At 41.5% G+C, this 27,663-nt stretch overlaps 1 protein-coding gene across 1 annotated transcript; it reads right to left on the minus strand.

Annotated features, from left to right (window-relative positions):
• Nucleotides 1-27,663, minus strand: LOC124114069 (alanyl-tRNA editing protein Aarsd1-B-like). Its single transcript, XM_046474614.2, has 13 exons — nucleotides 27,551-27,663; nucleotides 25,241-25,369; nucleotides 23,466-23,483; nucleotides 20,232-20,373; nucleotides 17,741-17,798; nucleotides 13,418-13,577; nucleotides 12,866-12,982; nucleotides 8,026-8,156; nucleotides 4,857-4,923; nucleotides 2,961-3,052; nucleotides 2,307-2,364; nucleotides 1,140-1,234; nucleotides 1-684 (listed from the first exon to the last, which is right to left on the minus strand). The coding sequence occupies exons 1-13, from the start codon at nucleotides 27,587-27,589 to the stop codon at nucleotides 549-551; spliced, it is 1,242 nt and encodes a 413-aa protein (XP_046330570.2). The 5' UTR covers nucleotides 27,590-27,663; the 3' UTR covers nucleotides 1-548.

Consider the following 27,663-nt stretch of genomic DNA (forward strand, 5'->3'; position numbering starts at 1 on the left):
TGAGAATCAAATAATATTTATTGAGCTTTATTTACACACTTATGAAACATTATATTGTGATGACAGTAACTTTTATCAATATGTCAAACATTATTATTTGTTTTGAAGAAATTATTAAATTAATCACATCTAAAATAAAAACAAACAAACATAAGAATACTATTTTCATTCCTTAACAACACAAGAAGAAGAAATTATTTAATAAATCACATCTAAAATCAAAACAAACAAACATAAGAATACTATTTTCAATCCTTAACAACACAAGAAGAAGAAATTATTAAATTAATCACATCTAAAATCAAAACAAACAAACATAAGAATACTATTTTCATTCCTTAACAACACAATCTCCAACGAAGATGTAGTACAAGATTAAATCTTGAATATCCTTAAGTAATGCAATCAAAGGGACCATTGTACAAGTTCACTGATTAGGTGATTCAGATGTGTTGAAACTGTACAATTTTATCAATCATATCATATTTATAACAATATCTTCTTACTCTCACTGGCAACAGGTGATGAAATTCTTGGTGAACACATGATCAGCACTCAGGTTTAGTTTGCTGAAAGTATTCCCGCAATGCCGCCTCGGCCTTGCTGCGATTAGCCATCTTGTTGGCCTTGCCCCGATACCGGCCACCATTCAAAGCACCCTTTCCCTCCAACAGATCACAGATTCTGGAAGGAAGGGAGGTAACTGATTAGTATCCACTTTGGCTCTGAACAATGAGGCGAGATGAAATGGGGTTTAACGTCGCGTTCAAGATTATTATCGCCACTTATATAGCGATGCACATGCACATCTGTGTGTGGCTTCTCGTACTAGTCCAAGCTTATGCCAGTCTTGTAGTGCTAGCCCACTCAGACACAGTGTACGGACTCTGAGTTGACCAGTCCTTGTATTATCCCCTTAATGTTGAGCACAAGGCAGGGTAACAACAAATACCATCTTTAAGTAAAGCCTGGCCAGGGATCATACCAACCACTTGTACTCTGGACAGAGACTAGACTACTAAGGTGGTCCTGAACAATGAGAGCAGATGGGAAGCATGATTAACATTGTAGTTGGTATTACTTCATTTTTGCCCATGCTGACAGGCAACATCAATCAGCAACATTATCTGAGTCCTTACTTTGGCCCCATGTGTTTGACTACAGCCTCTGGTCCAGCGAACACAAACAGTCCAGCCCCCTTCTCATCCCCTACAGTCACAAGGCAGCTTAAACCCTGTGTGGAAGAAAAGCATTCATAATGGTTGAATTGTTATATCGATGTACTGGTGAAGTTATACAACGTGCGATATGAGTCCGAGTTGGTGACCAGAGACCATAAACTGTGGTGTTCAGGCTCAGTGACGAGTGTGATGTAGGGCTGGGCTGGGTAACTCGGGTAGGGTGGGTCCTGAGTAGGACATGGGTACCCACACGACTACCCAGACTCGAGCATAGTCAGGCGATATATATGGTTTAATGACAAAAACTCACATCAGCTCAGTGGTTACACTACAAGTCGCTGATGTTCGCATTTTTTCTGATGATGCACACATTCCTTTTCACTTGTATATGTTTGAGTAAAGATAAAGCTTCAGTCGTCTTCAGTGTACGCATGATCTGATTGTTTTATACATGTATCTCAATAGTTTTGGCCAAGGCTGCGGTAAAACAATAACCAATCAGACTTTTTGTTACCAACTCTTGGGACCTACAGTAGGTACCCGGGTAGGGTCGGGTAATAGGGGATCAGGTACCCGGGTAGTAAATTTGGACTTGTCCCAGCCCAGTGTGATGGCATGTCATTGTACCCCAACTGCAATGTCAATCACAAGATTGTATGATCCAGACACGATTATTTACAGACCACTGTCATAAAGCTGGAATATTGCTCAGTGCAGCATTGAACAATAAACAAACAAAAAGACAAAACATGAGACCCAGGTTCGATTTCCTGCACGGGTACAATGTGTGAAGCCCATTTCTGGTGTCCCCCACTGGGATATTGCTGGAATATTGCTAAAAGCGGCATAAAACCATACTCACTCACAAAACGTGAATAGCAGTTCACAACCTGTCATCTTAATATCGGAACAAAGGAAAAAATGATGCAGGTCAATATTGGTTAACACAGCACAGGTACAAAGTTGCCAGACCATGAAATGATCATTACATCTGCTACATAGAGAACCTTTTGGCAATTATGCAGCCAGAACTCTCTATTAAATGGACACACGCTGCATGTCCTTTGCATAACAGCACACTTGTACTTCCCCAAGGATTGCTAATGACAGTGTAACGTGACCCACCTCGACAGCCTGCAGCTCCCCAACCAATATGTTCATATAGTCACCATCACCCTCCTTCCTGAAACACCAAAGCAAGACTAGTACTGTAGGAGTTATGTCCCTTTGTTACTCCAACATGGCCACTGACTGAATACTTGACTGAATGATTAATTCGTTCCAGGCACATCACAGCAGGTGCACCAACACACTGAGTGAGTGAGTGAGTGAGTATGCTTTAACGCCACTTTTAGCAATATTCCAGCAATATCACGGCGGGGTACACCAGAAATGGGCTTCGCACATTGTACCCATGTCGGGAATCGAACCCGGGTCTTCGGCGTGATGAGCGAACGCTTTAACCACCAGGCTACCCGACCGCCCCAACCAACACACTGAACCACTGAGGGATTCTATTGTGTGATAAGCAAACGCCTTACCCCTTGGCTACCCACTGCCTGTGTAATCCACATAAAAATGAACTGGAAACTGCACTGGGTTTGATGCTGGTTTAACAATAATACAGCTTTGAGTATGAAATCGGTTGGGCACATACAAAGACAACAGAATGAGCACCGAACCAATCCACAAACAATATACCACTACACACATTCTGAGATAAAATATTTTTCATAATTTAAAGGGTTCAATTTGATCTATAACAGTACATCAGCTTACCTGTGAGTCACAAACACAGTTTCCTTCTCTACTTTTGACTTGAAAGCCTGAGCCTCCAATACAGCAACCTCCTTCAACAAGCCAGTGGATGTCTGGAACATAGAATATTTTCATACTTGTCACAGCGGTTGTGTACAGCAGTTGTTGAGATACAAAGGAAACTACCAAACATTGGACCCGTGAAGACCCAGGGTAGAGTAGGTCTTCAGAAGCCTATGCTTGCCGTAAAAGGATACTAGGCTGTCATAAGAGGCGATTAATGGGATCGGGTGGTCAGACTCGCTGACTTGGTTGATGCATGTCATCATCTCCCAACTGTGTGGATCGATGCTCATGATGTCAATCCCTGGGTTGTCTGGTCCAGACACGATTATTTACAGATGGTCGTCATATAGCTGGAATATTGCTGAGTGCGTCGTTAAACAACAAGCAAACCAACCAAACATTGCTATATCTGAGACATTTATCAACCAATCACATTTAAATCAGATCTTAGTTCTCGCTACCCAAAGATCTGAAGACATCCCATTGTGGGTCATGTCAGACGGACCTTTCGTGAAACTTTGACCGACCAATGGAATGACTGACAATAAGTCAACATCAGCCAATCAGAAGGTAGCTTTCTCCTGTTTTCTGACACTAGTTTCAAACTGGCGACTATGCTTCCAAACATATTTTGACAAATTCTCGTTTAAAATGTGAAAACTGAACAAAAGAACATTCTTTATTGGCTATTAGATGGCTTAGATTGTATGGATACAGTCATAAAGCCCATAAATGTTGTTCAGAATGTTAAATTTTTCAAGGTTGCACGACTAGAAAACAAAATCCGACTGTCACTTTCATGATCTGGTAAGCGACGCTTTGACTGGTCAGATGAAAGGTCCTTCTGACGTGACCCATAATAGGATGTCCTCAGATCTTGTTGAGCGGTAGCAAGAACTAAGATCTGATTTTAAAGAGATTGAACAGCAACAGAAATTATGATGTACAGACCTTGAAATAGGTGCTAGGTTCTCAGTATTTACTATTGATCTACAAATTTACATCTTCAAACATGACATTTATTCGCCTACACTGAAAGAAGATATCAGGCATTGAAAGAAAGGGAAATACCATCATGACTGACTGCTTGAAATAAATTCATCAGAATAGATTAGTCAAAGAATAAGATTTTACAAATCATAAAGGTCTGTCAAGGCATATATACAGCCAGTAATTAGTCAATATTCAGTTCAATATAAATGTTTATTGCATGAAAGGCCATAGGCCCAAATACATGACGAGCACACCATACATTGTAGGATCAAGGTAGAAAAGGTAAATACATTGTTGGACTGACAGTTGAATTATGTATTTATTTGGCACGTATTGCTTTTGAAATTCTCCAAAGGATGGTCATATATAGTGATTGTTATGAGTTTATGAAACAAGTGTCAGAATTTTTGTATTTCCCGAGCGAAAGCACTGTTAATAGATGAATTCCTACAAAAGTTTCATAAAATCAGTGTCACACACGCGAGTATTATAATTTCTTTATTACCCATTATTTCTTAATCCTTTTGAGCTCCCCTTTAGAAACATGCACTGATCAGTGACCACAACTGCCGTCTTAGAAAACCCAAACTGTCCATTGACGTCAAGAATCTGACGTCAACAATCTGTGACGTCATTTCTAGTGTGACGTCATTCTGTCTTTATGTCACAATAACATTCGAATGACGTCAACAATGCCGTCCACATGACATAAACCATACACTGGTGCGCGTGAAGTGATGTTTGCACTAGTAGACATTCGATACCATGAACTCAGTTATTCTTAACCTTATGGGAAAAGAAACGTGAAATGATACAGATAATTGATATTGCTATGAGAGAGTGAGAAACAAGACCGACCTTCTGGACAGCCTTCCAGCCCTTCACAGCTTTATCTGCCAGATCAACGTGTTGGTCTAAAGGACCTCTGAAATAAAACATCTTTCCTTTTAAACACCTCACAGGGGTTAATAGTGAATGAGTGAGTGTGGCTTAATACTGCTGTCAGTAATATTCCAGCAAAATCATGAAGGGGGACACCTGAAATATGGCAGGTATCAAACAATGTTTCATCACTTGAGGCTTCGCTACTGCACCCTCAGTGGTTAGAAAATGAATTCAATAACCATACAACAGGTGAGGTGAGGTGAAATGGGGTTTAACGTCACGTCCAAGATTATTGCACTTATATAGCGACATGCATGCACGTGTATATGTGTGTGTGTGTGTGGCTGCTTGTACTAGTCCGGACTGATGCCGATTCATAGTGCTAGCACACTGAGATACCATGCCGCAGTTTAACATGAATACCCCACTCAGACACAGTATACTGACTCTGAGATGACCAGTCCTTGTTTTAGCCCCTTAATGCCAAGCGCCAGACAGGGTAACAACAAGTACCAATCTTTTAACGTCTTTTGGTATGACGCGGCTGGGGATTGAACCCCGGACCTTCCGCTCTCCGGGCGGACGCTCTACCACTAGACCATGGAGGCGATATTGCATTATTCTCAAAATTTCAATTAATCTTTGGATACTCAAAATAATTTTACTCCCTTGGGTATTTTTAGACCAAAGGGTAGATATGTTTTGAAAATAATTCTGCTTAAAACTTCTACCAAACGCCAATCGTGAAAATATTTCTTTTCCTCCGTCACAAGATGAGAGAAACATGATATTTTACTCGACACATGAAGTATCCTCTATTAATCAAGAATTCAAAACTAGGTGCCCCGAGCAGGCAAATTGGGAAAAATTGTTACTCATTTAAAAACTATTATATTTTAAATGTTCTTATTTTCTTAATTCCAGATGTATTGTATTCAATGCAATCATCATAAATTAAACAGCTTCCTCTTTATTAGTCCTGTTTTCAATGAAATCCAATTCACTGTGACCAAGCCATCACTTCAGTTATAAATATAACATTGAGAATTTTTTAATTCCCATTTGGGAATGTCTACTGACATTTGCTGCAGACTTGGAGCCCAAATATCGGCCTCAGAGCAGGTTTAGATAAAACCATGATGTATAACAATGTTTTCATGATACCTATACATTCATAGTCCTGTCCATAAGAATCCAGGACATGGCAACATCACAACTGAATATGTTAATCATAATTTCTTTCCATTTTTATATATAATTTAGGAAGATTAAATATCCATAAAAAACATCTGATTGATAAAAAATATTTTTGAACTGCTACAATTGTCTGATTATTTAGCAAAGGAATAAGACTAATCATAATGAAAGGGGGATAACTCCAAATTTCTGTTACATTGAAAGAAAATTGAATATGTTGAAGTAATTGGACTTGATACTTCAGCTTACCACAAAACAAAATAATATCTTGAGTGCGAGTATACTTTTTACATCACGTAATATGCAAAGCATTGTGCAACAAAAACCTACAGGATGTATGCAGGGTCTTGTAAGTAGTGGTTGCAAAGTCAAATCCATACTGAGATTGTATGTTTGTTTGTTTGTTTGTTTATTGTGTAACACCACACTTGGCAATAATTCCAGCGATATGATGGCAGTGTGTAATGTATCAAGTGTGGACGAGACAATCCAGTGATTGACTATATGGGTATCATCTACGCAGTTGGGATACGATGACATGCATCAACCAAGTCAGCGAGCCGGACCACCCGATCTTGTTAGATCTTGAATATTTAAAGGTCACTACCAGACAAAAGAATAAAATGAAATTGATTTCTAAATTAATTTCTGTAATGAAATGCTAGTTGTGAGAAATGAGAAATAAAAGTGGCTGTTTGTGATGTATGAAGGTGTTACTTTGCACCCTATGCTGATGTAGTGAAAGAGAAAATAACTTTTCAAACTTTGTGGTCAATGGATCGATAAACTAGCTAATTTCAACAAAATGTCTTATCATGTTTGGGTCATAAAAACTTGAAAGGCAGCAATGTAATCCATCACTGTAATGGAATATTCCTGAAAAATAAATCTACTTGACTTATCTTTGGTTGGTTGGTTTGTTGTTTAATGCCGCACTCAGCAATATTCCAGCTATATGACAGCGGTCTGTAAATAATCGAGTCTGGACCAGACAATCCAGTGATTGATATCATGAGCATCGATCCACGCATTTGGGATCGAAGACATGTATCAACCAAGTCAGCGAGCCTGACCACCCGATCCCGTTAGTGGCCTTTTACGACAAGCATATTCACCTTTTACGGCAAGCATAGGTTGCTGAAGACAACTGTTGCTGTAATTTTGGTTGCCTGGTGACTGATACTGTTACTATGGAGATGCCTCGTCACAATCAGACAAGTAACAACTAACAAGTGCGAGTGGAGTAACGTGAGGTAGCCCATGCACGTACTGTACACATGTAGCAGCCATTGTGGCCACAAGATCGTGATTGAGCCATCACGAGAAGCCGGAGTAACCGGAGGTCCCAATTAGTATGAGAGAATATGTGTGGTCTACAACACTCGAAGCAATATCCCAGCTGTATCGCATCCAGGCACACCTGAAATGGGCTTCGCATATTGTATCCATGTGGACAATCGAACCCAGGCCTTCGGCGCCACTAGCTGTTGATTGATGTCGATTGTTGTTTATCGCCGCACTCAGTTATATTCCAGCTATATGATGGCAGTCTGTAAATAATTGAGTCTGGACCACACAACCCAGTGATTGACATTATGAGCATCAATCTACGCAGTTTGGATATGATGACATGCATCAACCAAGTCAGACCACCCAATCCCATTAGTCGCCTCTTATGACAAGACGCCGAAAACCCAGGTTCAATTTGCAACATGGGTACAATGTGTGAAGGCCATTTCTGTTGTCCCCAACTGTAATATTGCTGGGTATTGCTAAAAGCGGCATAAAACCATACTCACTCACTCACTCACTCTTATGCCAAGCATAGTCGTCTTTTATTTAAGCATGAGTTGCGGAAGACCTATTCTAACCTGGATCTTCACGTGTTGCATCACCAGCTTGTACAACTAAGCCAACCACCCCTCCCCACGACCAGGTGACTTACTTGAGTACACCAGTGAGAGTTTTCTCTACAGCACAACACCGGCCCAGGTAGGACAGGACTCGGTCACCAGCTACAAAGAACAAGTTGGTTTTCCCCTTCTTTCCCTTCTCAGTGTACAACAGTTTTATTGCCTGAAACCCAAACAGTCAAAGTCAGTTCATGTTTTCACAACATCAATAAATGAAAGCACTTTTTTAGAAACTTTGTGGAAAAATACTGTACAGTGGAAACATAATCTGTCATGAAATATACAAGCCGATAAACAAAACTACATATGTATATCGGTGAAAATACCCTGTTGGCATGAAATGATAAAGGGAGGCAATAATTATCTCCCCTGTTTTAAACTTTGATTGTGAGCTGTTTCAAGCTATGGTCAAGGAGTGAGAGAATGAGTAATCTGTGTATTGTAAGTATAAATATAGAAATATACATGAATATATACAAGATCTGATGATTAGGTATTTCTGAGAGCTCTTAGACATAAAGCATGTTTAACAAATTCAGCACAATTCATAAGTAACATTGCTGACGAGTAGCGCCTTGCGGTGACTTCGATGTTGAAGACCTAAGTTTCTACAGACGAGAGATCCTACCCACTGATGGGAACTCGTCTGGGAGTCCGACTAATAAAAAGGACAATAAACACAGGAACAATAGTGCCAAGTATTCTTCTGTATATACAGGATATGTAGTACAAAGAATAGGAAAGGGTACACGTATCGGCTATCTGTGGTGGTGTTCAGTCGACAGCTGCTGTGCCAGGACCAAGGGACCGAACGGAAATGTGGGGAGCCAAGACTGTTTCTGACTTCCAGAAGCACCTTTCCACAAAGGCAGAGAGGGTGCAGACCGAACGGAAATGTTGAAAGCCAAGACTGTTTCTGACTTCCAGACGCACCTTTCCATAAAGGCAGAGATGGTGCAGACCGAACGGAAATGTGGGAAGCCAAGACTGTTTCTGACTTCCAGAAGCACCTTTCCACAAAGGCAGAGAGGGTGCAGACCGAACGGAAATGTTGAAAGCGAAGACTGTATCTGACTTCAAGAAGCACCTTTCCATAAAGGCAGAGATAGTGCAGGCCAAACAGAAATGTGGGAAGAGAAGACTGTATCTGACTTCCAGAAGCACCTTTCCATAAAGGCAGAGATGGTGCAGACCGAACGGAAATGTGGGAAGCGAAGACTGTATCTGACTTCCAGAAGCACCTTTCCATAAAGGCAGAGATGGTGCAGACCGAACGGAAATGTGGGAAGCCAAGACTGTATCTGACTTCCAGACGCACCTTTCCATAAAGGCAGAGATGGTGCAGACCGAACGGAAATGTGGGAAGCCAAGACTGTATCTGACTTCCAGACGCACCTTTCCATAAAGGCAGAGATGGTGCAGACTGAACGGAAATGTGGGAAGCGAAGACTGTATCTGACTTCCAGAAGCACCTTATCATAAAGGCAGAGATGGTGCAGACCGAACGGAAATCTGGGAAGCGAAGACTGTATCTGACTTCCAGGAGCACCTTTCCATTAAGGCAGAGAGGGTGCACTTGCTGCGCAAGGCCATGGTAGAGGTGACGGCTTGACTTGTGTGCATTTGACATCACAGGGGGAGGCAATCCAGCGGGGATGTATGCCCGTAGGATGGTTGTAAGAAGCCAAAAGGAGACTGTTGTACGTGAGACTTCCGTTGTTAAGCCTCTTCTGGTGCGTCAAAGTTGTCTTGCTGCCTTAAGGTAGATTTGGAGTGCTTGAACAAGACATAGAGAGATATCTTTAAAGTCATCAGGGCTCAAGATGGACATCGGTGACAGGATGGTAAACAGCCGAACTGGTTGTCCCCGAAGCTGATTCTTGCACGATAAAATCCCAGCGAAGGCACAGAAAAACGTTCCATTCAGTAACCACTGGAACTGGACCCTGTTAAGATCCTGAGCATGGATTTTGCTAACTCGCGCAGTAGTTGCAAGGGCCAGGAGAAAGACAGTCTTCAAGGCGATCAACTAAAAAGTCCTTGTGAGCAAGCGCTTCATACTTTGTAGGATCCTAAGTTGGCAGACAGACTCTTTAAGCTTCCGGGTAGATCTTAAATGATGGGAGGTAGTCGGCGTTCTGTTGCGGAGAAACAGTGGTGGGCATGGTGATGACACGAGCTCAACAGTAGGCCTCAAATGCTTTCCTTTTGTGGTTATAGAGGGTCTTAGTAGAGGTATGGTGAGCTTTCCTGATGGTCTTCACTGCACTCATGGTCAAGACCTTTGGCGACAAGGGACCTATTGCTCTAGACGCAAAAATGAAGGGTTTTGAGTGATGGGCCGAGCAGGTGGGAGTGATGCCGAAGGAGAAGACTGTCCCTTAGTGGAAGATGGTGTAACAATCTTTCTGCGAGTTGCATCAAGGTTGTGAACCATCCCCGAGCTGGCCAGTATCAAAATACATTTCAGGAGGCTGGTAGATGCCTTTTCCTGAAGGACCCAGGGTAGAACACCCATCGGAGAAAAGGCGTATACGTTGAAGCCTTCCCACTAGATAGCCAGGGCGTCGAGGTCCCATACCTTGAGGACCCTGGATGGGAGAGATTAACCAGGAAAGCTGATCGTTTTAACCTGGTTGTGAAAAGGTTAATATCTGGGCATGGGTAAACTTCAGGTCATCGGTTAGAGATGGCATTCCGTTGGACAACGTCTGTCAGGTCAGAATTGGCTATGCTGTTGATCCCGGAATATGTCTCATTCGAACCTGAATGATCACTGAGTCGATCAGCCGGAAGAAGTTGATTGACAGTAACAGGAACAACATCGACTTGGTGGAGCCAATCTTGTTTATATAACAAACGACCGACAGATTGTCCAACTGGATCCAAAGGGACGTGGCCGTGAAGGACCCCCTTAAACTTGAGATTGTTAATATGGAGTTGCTCCTCTTCGACGTACCAGCGCCCTGCCACCAGTAGATCATGGAAATGCGTTCCCCAACCCATGGTCAAGCGTTGACGAAGAGGTGTGGAGATGGGACTAATGGCTGTAAAGAGACTCTGGCGCAAACATTCATAATGACTAGCCACCATAGATGTGGACGTAGAGATATCGACAGGCAGATCGGGACCTGGGACCTGGCAATTGTCACGCTGGAGGCAAGGCTGTTCACCTCTCAAAGTGAGAACTTGTGCTGAAGTCAGAAGACTAAGTAACCGTTGCCATTGGCGTAGAAGGAGAGGCTGTAGAAGTGCCAATGGCACGAGATGCTGTATCTCCAACCACCAGCCCGGAGCACGAACATCCTGTTCAGTCGGGTGCTGAAGAGAGCCAACTGGATCCATTTAGTGAGAGTCGTCTTGGACTTCGCTGGCGAGCCGCCCTTGCTGATGGAGAAGTAGTTGCGTATACTAGAGATGGTGCACGAGGATGTCTGGATCTGTGTAGGCCTGAATACAATCATCGATGTATGACTCGGATACGATCCCTCGCATGTGAAAAGTGAACAAATTCCAAACAGGAGCACCTCCCACTGGCAGTGGCTGCCTTGAACCAAAGGAAATGGCGGTGCTCCTGATGGACGGGTTTGTGCAGATACGCGTCTAGAAGTTCGAGACATATTGCCGCTATTGATGCCTTGAAACGAAATTTAGTGGATAAAGAATGGATATATATATCATACAAGCCATACATTGACTCGCTGAAAGTCATATTTGTTGTAGTTTGACTATTTGTTGTCAACATAAAGTTTTCGCTATCGCGAGTGTGTGCGGGAGCATTGACGGTGATTGGTCAGATTGTTCCATACGAAAAAATATTCGGGAATAGTGATCAGCTCTACCAAAGTGCTACGCTTATTAATTTATTTCAAATATATATGGTAAAGCTGCAACTAAAATAACATGATATTGGAATATATTATTCCTTATAAAATAATGGTTTCAGATACAATTCTTCCGATCATTGTATGAAAACTCTTTAAAGTTATATTAGTAGGTAATTTTTAACTGAATCACCGGTAGGTCCCGAGAAAGGTGTGTGCAGCTGATTGCTACTTCCGGCTTAGTTTACGAAAATATACACACGGTAATTATTAATCTCTCCATATAAAACAATGCCTATCAGAAAAGGAAATACAATTTAATCTGTAAATTATCATGTCTAGTGTTTTTTATCTCAAATTTCAAATTTGTATTGACCAAGTTTAATTGTTATTATCTGTTCGTTTCCCTGAATTCGATGAAGGGATACGATATAATTTTTTTCTGCAGAAGACAAACATGTTTTTATTGCAAATATGCTTGCGCTGGTGACGTGTTTCATTTCGATTCGCTTTATAGACGGGGTATATAAATTAGCATTGATTTTGAAGGCTTGTACAGGGGGACCGCCTTATATGTGGGGGTCGCTTAATAGACGGCAATATATGGTAAAACAGATATTTTCCTCAAAACTTAAAACTTTTTCTATTCCAAAAAGAAAATGGAATGGACAGAATCTTAAGAACAGGCATCGGTGTCATTGGTAGAAACAAGCAGCACAAGCTTCAATTTGGTGAGGGGCGGTCGGGTAGCCTAGTGGTTAAAGCGTTCGCTCGTCATGCCGAAGACCCGGGTTTGATTCCCGACATAGGTACAGTGTGTGAAGCCCATTTCTGGTGTCCCCCGCCTTGATATTGCTGGAATATTGCTAAAAGCGGCGTAAAACCATACTCACTCACTCAATTTGGTGAAGTCATAACATCAGCTCACACAGACCTTTGGTCTAGGTAAGCCAAACATCTATATATCTAAAATGTAAATGATTAAGAAAAACATTTCTTCAGCCTGTTATATAATCAAAGGCATTCAATGTTGTTTCTTAGAGCTCACCTGTAAATGTGCCATGTTGGAGACATGGGTACCACAGCACATGTTGGAGTCGATGCCTTCGATTGTAACAACTCTCACAGGGCCCACATGGTCATCTGGGAGGCCACGAGCTCGAACCTGCAATACACACAACACACGCTGGAGAGGTTGACTTTAGTTGAAATACAGGAACCAAAGTTGTAATGAGCCAGTCATGGTCAAACTCACTGACAGACAGTTGCAATGGCATTCATTGACTGACTCGAAAAATTCTCAATACGAGAATACAAACAGGAATAGATTTTGTTTACCCCAAACTTGTATTTAACAGCCCTATTTGCCAGATGTTTTCTTCAAATGTTATACATGGCACAAGGGGAAAATAAATCATATATCATCCCAGTCAAGAGGCATTTTCTTAATATTAATTATTAATATCTTTTTTTAACATTTTGACCCAGAAAATCCATAAATGAAGAAAATTGGCTTGACTTTTACTATTATTTTTACTACACCATAACACAAAGAAAAGCAATGCCTGTTGAAGGTACTGGCTAAAATCTCCCAACTTACTAGAGCTAGCTCAGGATCATCCTTGTTCTCATACAGCTTGGGTGTCATGGGGACCGCGTCCCGGATCTTTGTGTTGACTGTCTCCTCCAGCGTCACCAGTTCGTCTGCCTTCATCTGGGGGGTTTCCAGCTCTATAAACGACACCTTTTCTCCCAGATTCCTGATTGTTTATGAAGAAAAACATTTAGATGGAGATGGATGAGGAAAGGATTGGACTATTTTCTCCCGAAAAGTATGTTGTTACAAGATGAACAGAACAAAAAGTCCAAAGCTTCACACAAGTTTTGATCACAGATATTTGTACCGGGACATAAATATCAGTTTGCATAACCTATTTATCCTAGGCCTAGGTTTTGTTTGTTGTTTAATGCCACAGCAATATTGTGGCAGTCTGTAAATAATCAAGTCTGGACCAGACAATCCAGTAACTGACATCATGGGCACATCTTCCTGAGGCAAGGGACTTAACTGACTCTAAAAGTCCAGTTTCCACCCTTGCTGAACTAGGCTCGAAGTTCTGGACTTGACTGTGGCGCCACCAGTGGCCTTTACCAGTTATCTCCCTTCTGTGTTCCCCCTCCTGACCAATCAGATTCCACCTCTCATGAACCTTGATCTATGTAACTGGGATTCAATGACATGTAATCAATCAAGTCACTGACCCTGACCCCCCGATCCATTCAGTCGCCTCGTGTGACAAGCATGGGTTGATGGAGACTGACATTCCTACTAGAGTTGTGACGATACACATTGAAACCGATAAATACGTATCGCGATATTTGCTTTACGATTCGATTCGATTCGATATGTATCACGATACACAATTTACTGCTGAACATGCCTGTTTTTAAGAAAATAAAATCTTTAAACTAAATTCTGCAGTTTCATTTTGTGTAATCCATGTAATTTTGTTCTTAAATTCAAGAAGTTAGATAAAAGAAAGATCTCAAAAACTTTTTATTTGAAACTTTTAATTAGGAAAATACAAAATAAAAATCAATTTGACACACAGAGTAATTACTAATTTGGCACACATATTAAAATAAATATTTCTTGGCCATTAAACCATGATTGGGTAAAACACAAATAATTTTCATCACACTGAATTTATGTACACTTTTTATACTGCGAGTTTTACACAGACATGATTGTATTGTTGTTCGGTGTCTATTTGCACATAACGCTTCTCATTGCATAATCAACCGTTTATCGCTGAATGGAGTTCTAATAATCTGTTTGAAAACATCCGCGGCAAGTCCCGGAAATACGATTGTTCTGCTAGTTAACTTTTCACACTATACATCCTTTGATCTTAGAAGCGCATGCATGCAATAAAAGAGAACCACAAGCGAAGTTCATATTCTTAATTAGTGGGCAATCCAATTTGAGGCGACAATGTCAACTCACATGTAGTTGCTGTCACAACACGACGGTCATTCCTTTTGATTCGGATCAAGTAACTGTATCAAACCAATTAATCTGGCTTGAATGTGTATCTATATTTGTATGAATGTGTATGAATGCGAACATGTAATAAATTCTAGTGCTGGTCAAAACTCTCGTTTTCCGTATTTTAAGCAACATGACCAATCAATGCCACTGAAACACTCTGTACTTGCATAATGAATTGTGATTGGCTCTTCACTCATAGCGTCTGTTACTACCATTATCGATCGATATTTTCATGTAAGTAGAGTACTTTCACATTGAATGTGACAGTTAAGGCTTGTAAATAATAACAAACGGCGAAAACATAATGGATATATTTTTTACACAATGAACCGTAAACAACTTGTATCATTGCAATGTGCGAGACAAGGCGAAGATCGTGAGATTGGCCGAGCGCGCTCCCCCGCCTCCACCTTGGTTAAACAGCTCATCGTCTATAACGCCCACCAATTATTAGGACCCCATTGGTAGCGTTGTAGCGAGGGACTGAGTAAATATTTTGTTTCAGAACAGATTAATTTATTCAATGAAATGTATCGTTATTGTATCGATACATAGAAACCATATGGATATATCGTATCGGATACCTAGAGATCGTGATTTGAATACATATCGCTTAATTGTCACAACTCTAATTCTTACCCAGCATCCCCAAGATTCAGACCAACACAGGCTGGAAAACACTTGTTCAAATGAACTTATTAACAAATGCATAACAACATATTCAGTTTGTTGGAGCTGTTAGGTAAAATCCAGCTTGCATTTGTTCACTCAAGACTTGGTGACCAACAATCTAAACAAAACATTTAAACCTATGAAAACTCAACCACACATTTCATTCACTCCAAATCCACCAGGTGCTTCACTGGAATGGCAACTGGACTATAGAATTCCAATTATTTGTACAGTGAAATCTGTCGAAACCAAACTTGTGCTGGACCCAAGGATTATTCCAGGTCAGACAGTGGTCCAGATCAGTGAGATGGTAGCAGTTGTGTCCCTTGCTACCATGACATGAACGCACAAGCTTGAGAGAAAATACTGATCTGAACCTTTACAAGAATCCGTTCCCTTCATCAAAATTGTTTACAAATTATTGAAGGAAGTATCCTTACAATCCTTTGATAAAAATAATAATCCATTCTTTCTAATTCTTGATGTTCTTAAAAAACATGAGCAGAATTGTGACACAAGTTAATACAATGCTATTTCAACAACAAACATTAACATGTGTATGAAAGATTAAAGAAGAGAATATATGGATGTCAACTTCTTTATCATGAGGAACATAACGTTTCGGAGTATATGCTTACTCCTTCATCCTTCATTTACCTGATGAAGGAGAAAGTATATACCTACTCCGAAACGTTGTGTTCCTCATAATAAAGAAGTTGGCATCCATATATTCTCTTCCTTATGTGTATCATTTCTAAATGCCTTTCAAACACTTATATCAAAGATTATTGATGACAGTGGCAGTGGCAGAATAGAGGACATGAATTACATGACATAAATAGTCCCTTGTTGCATAATTTCAGTCCAGAATCCTGAATGAAGGATGCCCAGATTAGACAGACATATTGTTATAAATATGATAAATTTGGGACTGTAAATTTGGTCTGGATTAGCAAAGGTGAGTGAGGGAGTTGGGTTTTACGCCTAATTGAGCAATGTTAAAGCCACGTCAGCTGCAACAGAAATGGGTTCAAACAGGCAAACAGTGTACCCATGTAGGGAATCAAACCCAAGCCTTTGTCATGATGATCGAACACTTTAACCACTAGGCTACCCCACTCCAATGTACTTACGAAACTCAAATAATAGATGTTCAGTAGAGACATAATAACAATGAAATAGTGTAAACAAAGGATCTTATGCTCTTTATTGGTTATGTCATAAATGAAAAAAAAAGCAACCTTGGGAAAACTAACAAGAGTTTGCCACTAACATGGCTATATCACCCGCCCCTGTTGCAGAATTTATGACATAATTAAATCTAAACAAACCCTAACCTTTTTTAATCGAGGTGGAACTTGTCATGGAAATTGTAAAAAAAAGAAGAGTTTGGAACCTAAGTCCATCTTGTTGCCATGGAAACGTAAAAAATAAAAAAAATAAAAATTTCTAAATAGCAAAAGGCACCAGTTCAGCATGTACCTGACAGACCTGCAAAGTTTGATGAAAATAATAATTGAGTTATGCTCCGGAAACGAACCTTACCCTCACAGAACCTAAGTCCATCTTGTTGCCAAGGAAACGTAAAAAATTAAAATTTCTAAAATTTCTAAATAGCAAAAGGCACCAGTTCAGCATGTACTTGACAGACCTGCAAAGTTTATGAAAAAATATTGAACGGTTTCTGAGTTATGCTCCGGAAACAAACCCTACCCTCACAGAACCTAAGTCCATCTTGTTGCCATGTAAACGTAAAAAATAAAAATTTCTAAAATTTCTAAATAGCAAAAGGCACCAGTTCAACATGTACTTGACAGACAAGCAAAGTTTCATGAAAATATTTTGACGGAGCCCGTTTCTATATCCCCTGCCAACTTTGTTGGGCGGGGGATAAAAAATTATCATAAACATGAGTCAGTGAATATTGTTTTACGCTGCTTTTAGTCGTATTCACGATACGGAACAACAAAAATGGGCTTCCCACACTGTACCCATGAGGGGAATCGCACAAGGCTCTTCGGCATGATGAGTGAACGCTTTTAGCACTTGGCTACCCCACTTCCCTCATAAACATAATAAATAGTAACTTAAAAGAAAACAAACAAGCTTTACAGAAGGACTCCTGATACAAAATCATCCCACAACTTGCACTGACGTCAAATAAAACTTTGAATTGATGCAACAGCGAACATGTCTTACCATGAAGTAGTCTTGTAGCCGAACATGGAATCTGCTACAGCTGTTACCAGATGCTGCCCTGAAACCGGTGTGTGAAAAAGTCTCAAAATATTGCTGGCCAGGTGAGCTAGCTAGCCTTAAAAGTTAAAACTACAAATTTAGAACCAATCAAAATGCATTTGTTTTACAGTGATACAGTGACAACAGTCACTCAAACAAGATGAAAGAGGATAAATCCAATCTCGTGTAGCGGCCATAAAATTTCCGAGTCCCGTGAGGGGATTCGGACCACGGACCTTGTGATCAGAAGTCGGACGCCTTGTCCACATGACCAAAGAGGTTAACCCCGTCAGCAAGCTGACAAGGTAAGGATGTCATCTGTGGGATGACTCCACGCCCTGCTACATACTCCCTCATCAACAGAAGGCACGTCTCGGGCCGCATAGTAGGGTACTGAGGCTTATTTTGCTCAAATTTAATATGAACGTGCTCAGCCCCACGTTGGGCGCCAATGTAGCGGCCATAAAATTTCCGAGTCCCGTGATGGGATTCGAACCACGGACCTTCTGATCAGAGGTCAGACGTCTTGTCCACAGGACCAAAGAGGTTAACCCCAAGCTGACAAGGTAAGGATGTCATCTGTGGGATGACTCCACGCCCTGCTACATACGCAACACTGATTCGTTACAGATATTAACATTGCTTTTGTAAAATCTTTATGGTCGTATTAATCTACAGAAATGGGAGATCTTTTTTTTATTTTTATCAATAAAGAGGTGTGCATAAAGAAATAACCATTAAAATTTCAGTAGCCAGTCGGGCTTGGGAAATTCAGAACCTTTAGCCTGACCAAAATATAACTTGCCACGGGCTGGCAGGCAGGCGGCTATTTTGCAAAACAGAGTCAGACCTGTGTAGCTATGTCAGAATAATACACTGGTGTACCTGCGGCTTCACCCAGGCAACATACATTTGCAAACTCCAAATATGCTAGGCTAAAGTTCTAAATTCAAGATTAGAGTGTCCAAATGATCAGAGTGAGTGAGTGAGTATGATTTTTTTATGCCGCTTTTTGCAATATTCCAGCAATATCACGGCGGGGTACACCAGAAATGGGCTTCACACATTGTACCCATGTCGGGAATCGAACCCGGGTCTTCGGCGTGACGAGCGAACGCTTTAACCACTAGGCTACCCGACCGCCCCCCAAATGATCAGAAACAAAGCTTCTGTATTTATATGTGAAGGGAATTCCCAGGAGTTTCCCCAGGACTGTGAAAGAACTATGTCATTGTTTACGTCATGACAACAATAGAGTCTTGTAAAAAACATACAAACGTCAAAATCTGGGGTTCATACACTTATGAACATAAGTTTCGCTGTCATGTGACCGACCTCTTGTCCAATAGATAAGCCATATATCATGTAAACTTCCCATCAACAAAATTATTACATTTTGTAGAAAGATGGTCACGTAATGGCAATAAAAATGCTTTTATAATGGCTGCCCTAGCATAATGAAAATTGGATTCAAACCCATTAAACAAATTGGAGTGTCATCGTTGTTGGGAACAAGCATGTGGAGTTTCAGGTTCATTGGTCCAGTCTTTACAGAGGAGATGATGTATACAATGCAAGCAAATGCCTTTTGACAGAGTTTAGGAGCATGGTCAAAAAGCAAAGGTCAAATAAAGGTCACAATTTAAAATCTCGTGAAAAACATGCCTTGAGCCCTTCTACAAACTACACATATACCAAATTTCATTACATTTTGAAAGGAAATGGCTGAGAAGTGTAATGTGTTTACTTGTAAATCAAAGATGGCAGCCTGGTGGCCATACTGAAATTCCAATGTTGATGCCTGGATCAAACATGATTTGTTTGTTTGTTTGTTGTTTAACGCCGCACTCAGCAATCCTCCAGCTATATGACGGGGGTCTGTAAATAATCAAGTCTGGACCAGACAATCCAGTGATTGATATGAGCATCGATCCACGCAATTGGGATCGACCATATGCATCAACCAAGTCAGCGAACCTGACCACCCGATCCCGTTAGTTGCCTTTTATGGCAAGCATGGGTTGTTGAAGATCTACTCTATCCCCAATCTTAACGGGTCGATCAAACATGAACACCCTTGTAGTAGCCAAAAAGAGCTGAATCCATCCAGCTATTTCAGAGAAGAAGTCGAAAATGTAAAACGTTTTACAACAATGACAACAACGACAAAGCTAAAAATAATCTAGTTCAATGACATACTATCAAGAAAACCAATCACTGATTAGTCTCAGATGTTCAAATTCACCATTTTTATATTTAAAACACAACAACCGTGTCATATTTTCATGTCCCCACCCCCATATGTTGTGAAAAATTTTGGCGACCACCTCTCTTTCGCTGAGTCATTTTTTGTCAGTCCTGAAGTCAATAGAAATTCAACAATAATAGTTTGAGAGCAGGGTCACCACTTTATATGTGATATTTCAAAAGACAACTCTCCTCAAAGATTTACCTGAATGTTGCTGCATATGGTCAAATCTTCTTTTCCAATCAATCTGTAGATCCACCTGGGTTTCTGGGGGTATTTCCTCTGTGACAAAGTGGACTGCATCTGCACCACTACGAGTGATCCTCAACACATTCTTACCATTGATCTGAACACAAGAGAAAGATCCTCAACACACATCACTGATCTGAAAACCAGAGAGTGATCCTTAACACACACCACTGATCTGAACACAAGAGTGATCCTCAATACACAACACTGATCTGAACACCACACAGTGATCCTTAACACACACCACTAATCTGAACACCACAGAGTGATCCTCAACACACACCACTGATCTGAACACCAAACAGTGATCCTTAACACACTCCACTGATCTGAACACCACAGTGATCCTAAACACACACCACTGATCTGAACACCACAGTGATCCTAAACACACTCCACTGATCTGAACACCCCAGAGTGATCCTCAACATACACCACTGATCTGAACACCACACAGTGATCCTAAACACACTCCACTGATCTGAACACCACAGAGTGATCCTCATCACACTCCACTGATCTGAACACAAGAGTGATCCTCAACACACTCTACTGATCTGAACACCACACAGTGATCCTTAACACACTCACCACTGATCTAAACAGCACAGAGTGATCCTTAACACACACCACTGATCTGAACACCACAGAGTGATCCTCAACACTCACACCACTGATCGGAACACCAGAAAGTGATCCTCAACACGCACACCACTGATCTGAACACCACAGAGTGATCCTCAACACACACACCACTGATCTAAACACCACAGAGTGATCCTAAACACACTCTTCTGATCTGAACACCACAGAGTGATCCTCAAGACACTCCATTGATCTGAACACCACAGAGTGATCCTTAACACACACCACTAATCTGAACACCACAGAGTGATCCTCAACACTCACACCACTGATCGGAACACCAGAAAGTGATCCTCAACACGCACACCACTGATCTGAACACCACAGAGTGATCCTCAACACACACACCACTGATCTGAACACCACAGAGTGATCCTCAACACTCACACCACTGATCTGAACACCACACAGTGATCCTCAACACACACACCACTGATCTGAACAGCACAGAGTGATCCTCAACACTCACACCACTGATCTGAACAGCACAGAGTGATCCTCAACACTCACACCACTGATCTGAACACCACAGAGTGATCCTCAACACACTCCACTGATCTGAACACCACAGAGTGATCCTCAACACTCACACCACTGATCGGAACACCACAGAGTGATCCTCAACACTCACACCACTGATCTGAACACCACAGATGATCCTCAACACACACACCACTGATCTGAACACCCCAGAGTGATCCTCAACACACTCTACTGATCTGAACACCACAGAGTGATCCTCAATACACATCACTGATCTGAACACCACAGAGTGATCCTCAACACACTCCACTGATCTGAACACCACAGAGTGATCCTCAACACACTCTACTGATCTGAACACCACAGAGTGATCCTCAATACACATCACTGATCTGAACACCACACAGTGATCCTCAACACACTCCACTTATCTGAACACCACAGAGTGATCCTCAACACACACCACTGATCTGAACACCACAGAGTGATCCTCAACACACTCCACTGATCTGAACACCACAGAGTGATCCTCAATACACACCACTGATCTGAACACCCCAGAGTGATCCTCAACACACTCCACTGATCTGAACACCACAGAGTGATCCTCAACACACACCACTTATCTGAACACCAAACAGTGATCCTTAACACACTCCACTGATCTGAACACCACAAAGTGATCCTCAACACACTCTACTGATCGGAACACCACAGAGTGATCCTCAACACACTCCACTGATCTGAACACCACAGAGTGATCCTCAATACACACCACTGATCTGAACACCCCAGAGTGATCCTCAACACACTCCACTGATCTGAACACCACAGAGTGATCCTCAATACACATCACTGATCGGAACACCACAGAGTAATCCTCAACACACTCCACTTATCTGAACACCACAGAGTGATCCTCAACACACACACCACTGATCGGAACACCACAGAGTGATCCTCAACACTCACACCACTTATCTGAACACCACAGAGTGATCCTCAACACACACACCACTGATCGGAACACCACAGAGTGATCCTCAACACTCACACCACTTATCTGAACACCACAGAGTGATCCTCAACACACATCACTGATCGGAACACCACACAGTGATCCTCAACACTCACACCACTTATCTGAACACCACTGTGATTCTCAACACACACACCACTGATCTGAACAGCACAGAGTGATCCTCAACACACTCCACTGATCTAGACAGCACAGAGTGATCCTCAACACACTCCACTGATCTGAACACCACAGAGTGATCCTCAACACACTCGACTGATCTAAACAGCACAGAGTGATCCTCAATACACAACACTGATCTGAACACCACAGAGTGATCCTCAATACACAACACTGATCTGAACACCACACAGTGATCCTTAACACACGCCACTGATCTAAACACCACAGAGTGATCCTCAATACACAACACTGATCTGAACACCACACAGTGATCCTAAACACACACCACTGGTCTAAACACCACAGAGTGATCCTCAACACACTCTACTGATCTGAACACCACAGTGATCCTAAACACACACCACTGATCTGAACACCACAGTGAACCTCAACACTCACATCACTGATCTGAACACCACAGTGATCCTAAACACACTCCACTGATCTGAACACAAGAGTGATCCTCAACACTCACATCACAGATCTGAACACCACAGAGTGATCCTCAACACTCACACCACTGATCTGAACACCCAGAGACAACAAACCATGCAATAACCATGAGTAAACTGAACACCCACCAAGGTAACCAGGCAGTTTAAAGAACACCACACACCACATCATCTCATTCCTGTTTCCTACACGTTAAAAACATCATCTATTGAATAATAATGAAATTCATTTTCTGAAACAGACCAGTAGGTTTCATTCTAAGAACGATTTTTTACTATGGTTGATGATTTTTACTGTGGCAAATAAATGATGAAAGTTAACTGTTTTTGTTTTACTTTGCCTAACTAGAATGATATTCTAATTGTTGTCTCATGACCACTATCTCTTAGGACAAAAAACATACTCACAGCTCCCCGGTCATCAGGCTGGAACACAAACAAAACTTCTTGGCTAAATATCGGAACAATAAAACAGCTCTAGTGAATACAGTTTTAGTGATGAAGCATTTTCATAGAAGGGGTCACTGGGCAGTTAAGTACTAAATTAATTGGGTATGTCATTAGTCATACTTATATCACAGAATCCATCAGAGTAACTAGTAGGGCTGGGACGATACACCAACTGTGCGATCCGATATGTGAGGTGAAAGGTGAAATTGGGTTTAACGTCACGTCCAAGATTATTGCACTTATATAGCGACGTGCATGCACGTGTATGTGTGTGTGTGGCTGCTTGTACTAGTCCGGACTGATGCCGATTTATAGTGCTAGCTCACTGAGATACCATGCCGCAGTTTAACATGAATACCCCACTCAGACACAGTATACTGACTCCGAGCCGACCAGTCCTTGTTTTAGCCCCTTAATGCCGAGCGCCAGACAGGGTAACAACAAGTACAATCTTTTAACGTCTTTTTGTATGACGCGGCCCGGGATCGAACCCTGGACCTTCCGCTCTCCGGGCGGACGCTCTACCACAAGACCACGAAGGCGGTCCGATCCGATATGTATAAGGATACCTTGTCCAATACGTATCACGATACATGCAAGTGCTCTTGTCTGTGGTGTGTAAGCCATCTTTTTCATAGACAGGAAATTCCAGTACCTGGCACACTGTGATTTACAGTTGGAAGTGTCAAGCATGAAGCAATGGATGAAAATGTTTACTTTTTCACTACCTTTTTTCACTACTAATTAGTGTTTGGTGTAACAGCCATTAAAGTAAACATTTGAGCGATGAAACAATATTTCGTAATTAGTGTGTGACTAAGATCGATACTTGTATCGGGAAGTAAAATATTGCGATCCACTGATGCATCGGTGTATCGTCCCACCACTAGTGATTAGGTCACCTTCAGAGTGATTAGCTCAAACCAAGAGAGTGAGTGAGTATGGTTTTACGCCGTTTTCAGCAATATTCCAGCAATATCACGGCAGGGGACACCAGAAATGGACTTCACACATTGTACCGATGTGGGGAATCGAACCTGGGTCTTCTGATTGACGAGCGAACACTTTAACCATGAGGCTACCCCACTGCCCCTGGCAAGATCACAATGAACAGTTGCGTGAGAGAGCAGTTGAAAAAGAGGAAAGTGAGTGAGTGTGTGAGCAGCTTTGAACAGCATTCCAGTTACATCACGTCGTGTCAGCTTAATGTGGAAGGAAAGATGTGATGCAGGTCTCGGACGTTACCACTTTGGTGAAACCCACGAGCATGGGTATGGTGCTGACAAACCAAGAAACATAATTTTGGCCAAACCAGGATTCAAACCCACATAGGTTACGGCCTGCCCAAGGGATGCAACTTTACACAGCGAACTAATGCACCTTAGTCAGCTGGGCCACCGGTGCCCCTTGTAATGGTTGGTTGTTTTGTTGTTTAACGCCGCACTCAGCAATATTCCAGCTATATGACGACGGTCTGTAAAACAATCAAGTCTGGACCAGACAATCCAGTGATTGATATCATGAGCATCGATCCACACAATTGGGATAATATCATATGCACCAACCAAGTCAGCAAGCCTCTTGTAATGATCAAGAAGAATGTGATATTAAAAGTTGATAAAGTCCACAAAATGTCCTTAATCCAAATTTCTCTTGCAAAGTCACTGTGACCTTAATGCCTTTCATTCACAGTCTTACAGTGGCATTAATGAAATCTAAAGGTAGTTAGTTACCTGTCCCCCTCCTTCAGGGAAGAGGATCGTGTCCTCCAGGACCACATCAAAGCCTGACAGCTTCTCCTTCTTCCCACCATTTACCACTGTCAGCTGTGCCGGCTTGCATGACTTGACCACTGACGTCAGCTGCAACATTCAGTTGTGTATATATCACAGATTTACCAGGATCTCTCCACTTGTGACAGACTATGTGATGATTTCTGGGAGGTACATGACTTGACCATTGACATCAGTTGCAACAGCAGACTGAGAATGACTTTGTGAGGTACGTGACTTGACCACTGACAGCTGCAACAGTAGATTCTCGGTAATGATTTTGGGAGGTACATGACATGACTACTGATGTCAGCTGCAACAGCGGACTCTTGGTGATGATTTTGGGAGGTACGTGACTTGACTACTGATGTCAGCTGCAACAGCGGACTCTCGGTAATGATTTTGGGAGGTACGTGACTTGACTACTGATGTCAGCTGCAACAGCGGACTCTCGTTAACGATTATGGGAGGTACGTGACTTGACTACTTATGTCAGCTGCAACAGCGGACTCTCGTTAACGATTATGGGAGGTACGTGACTTGACTACTGATGTCAGCTGCAACAGCGGACTCTCGTTAACGATTATGGGAGGTATGTGACTTGACTACTGATGTCAGCTGCAACAGCGGACTCTCCGTAATGATTTTGGGAGGTACTTGACTTGACTACTGATCTAGTGACTGGATAAAGAATTTGAACATGAATTGGATGTAATGATGAAACAGGCATACTATTTGTGCATCAGACTGGACATGCAGGGAGAACTACATGCACCAATTCTCAATTTTTATTCTATTGGTGACCAATATTTTACGTCTGGTGATACTCTGGTGAACATGCAAGGATTCTCATTCAGTGAAACAAATGGGTGTGTGTAGTTTGATATCACATACAGTCATTCAGCAATATTACATCTATATCATATTGCCACTCACCTGTGCATAATCGAGTCTGGGAGTGAGTGAGTATGGTTTTACGCTGCTATTAGCGATATTCCAGAAATATCATGGCGGGGGACACCAGAAATGGGCTTCACACATTGTACCCATGTCGGGAATCGAACCCGGGTCTTCGGCCTAATGAGCGAACGCTTTAACCACTAGGCTACCCGACCGCCCTAATCGAGTCTTTGCCACACAAACAAGTGATTGGTATTATGAACAACGTCAGGGATTTATCTGGACCTGCTCAGAGTTCGATATATGGGTCCAAGTCTGCAGCAAATGACTAAAATGACTTAAAGAATTAAAACTTGACTTGGTTGATTGTATGTTACACGGATCAATGCTCATGATGTCAATCACAGGCTTGTCTGGTCCAGATTCAGTTACATATTGATCGCCTTCATACAGTTGGAATATCTGTTTCGTGTTTGGTTATAGTTTGCTTCTTTATTTGATGTTTTTACGCCGCACTCACCACTATTCGAGCTATATGTAAATAATCTTGTCTGGACCAGACAATCCAGTGATTGACATTATGAGCATCGATCCACGCAATGACATGCAAGTTAGCAAGCCTGACCAGATGTTCACGGGTCTTTGGTTATAGTACATATCAGTGTAGCCTACCTGCAGAAATGCACTGGTCTACCTATCTCTTGTACCCTAAATGACAATGAAACCTTTAGTGTGTAATAAATGTTAAATTAGTCATAATAGGTTTGCAGTCAAATTTTACTTTCAGATGAAATATTTCTCATTTAATTTCTAACATTCAGTCTCTACTTGGGACTAGGAACAAAGCTTGTAACTTGCTTGAGCCAGATAATAGTTCAAACTAATATATTATGTTGTTCACACATATTTATTAAATCATGATTGAAGCATAATAATCTGGATTATCCATCTGAGACTAACAAAATGCATAATGATTTATATTATTAAATAATCCCAGTAACACTTCTAAAATAACATAACTTTGGGCCAAGATCTGCCACCCTCTAAATTGTCATTTGCTTAATTTTTGTTAGTTGACAACATCAAGTTACAAAAAAGTAACAAATCATTGCTCCCATACATGACTGACAAATTATTCAACACATAATCTATATATTTGAATGTAAAAAGGCTAAAAGATAATTTCAATGTTTGATGATGCAATCATAATATTACATCAGTCAGTATACTTATCCAAAGATGTATCAAGCTATCACATCAACGGGGTGTTTAATTCAAAATGTTATTTGGGAGATCTTCAAAGTGTACTACTCCAAATTATGCACTGCATGCTGAGGCGGTTGTCAGTTTAAATGACAAGTGACAATATACCTGAGTAAGGTAACTGTCCCGCTGACAAGCTAACGCCATCCCTCTACAACTCAATCAGCTCTTTCCGGAATATCAACATGCGCTACTTTCGATGACGACCGAGAGGTATTTCC

Source organism: Haliotis rufescens, unplaced genomic scaffold, assembly GCF_023055435.1.
Source record: "Haliotis rufescens isolate VD_foot unplaced genomic scaffold, xgHalRufe1.0.p SCAF_4, whole genome shotgun sequence".
Classification (NCBI taxonomy): domain Eukaryota; kingdom Metazoa; phylum Mollusca; class Gastropoda; order Lepetellida; family Haliotidae; genus Haliotis; species Haliotis rufescens.

Coding starts and splice junctions, on each gene's coding strand:
- LOC124114069 (XM_046474614.2), bottom strand. CDS start 27,589: ATGGCGTTAGCTTGTCAGCGGGACAGTTACCTTACTCAG. Junction 12,983..13,417: donor ATGATCCTGAGCTAGCTCTA/GTAAGTTGGGAG, acceptor TGTGTATTGCAG/GTTCGAGCTCGTGGCCTCCC. Junction 8,157..12,865: donor CCAACATGGCACATTTACAG/GTGAGCTCTAAG, acceptor TTTGGGTTTCAG/GCAATAAAACTGTTGTACAC.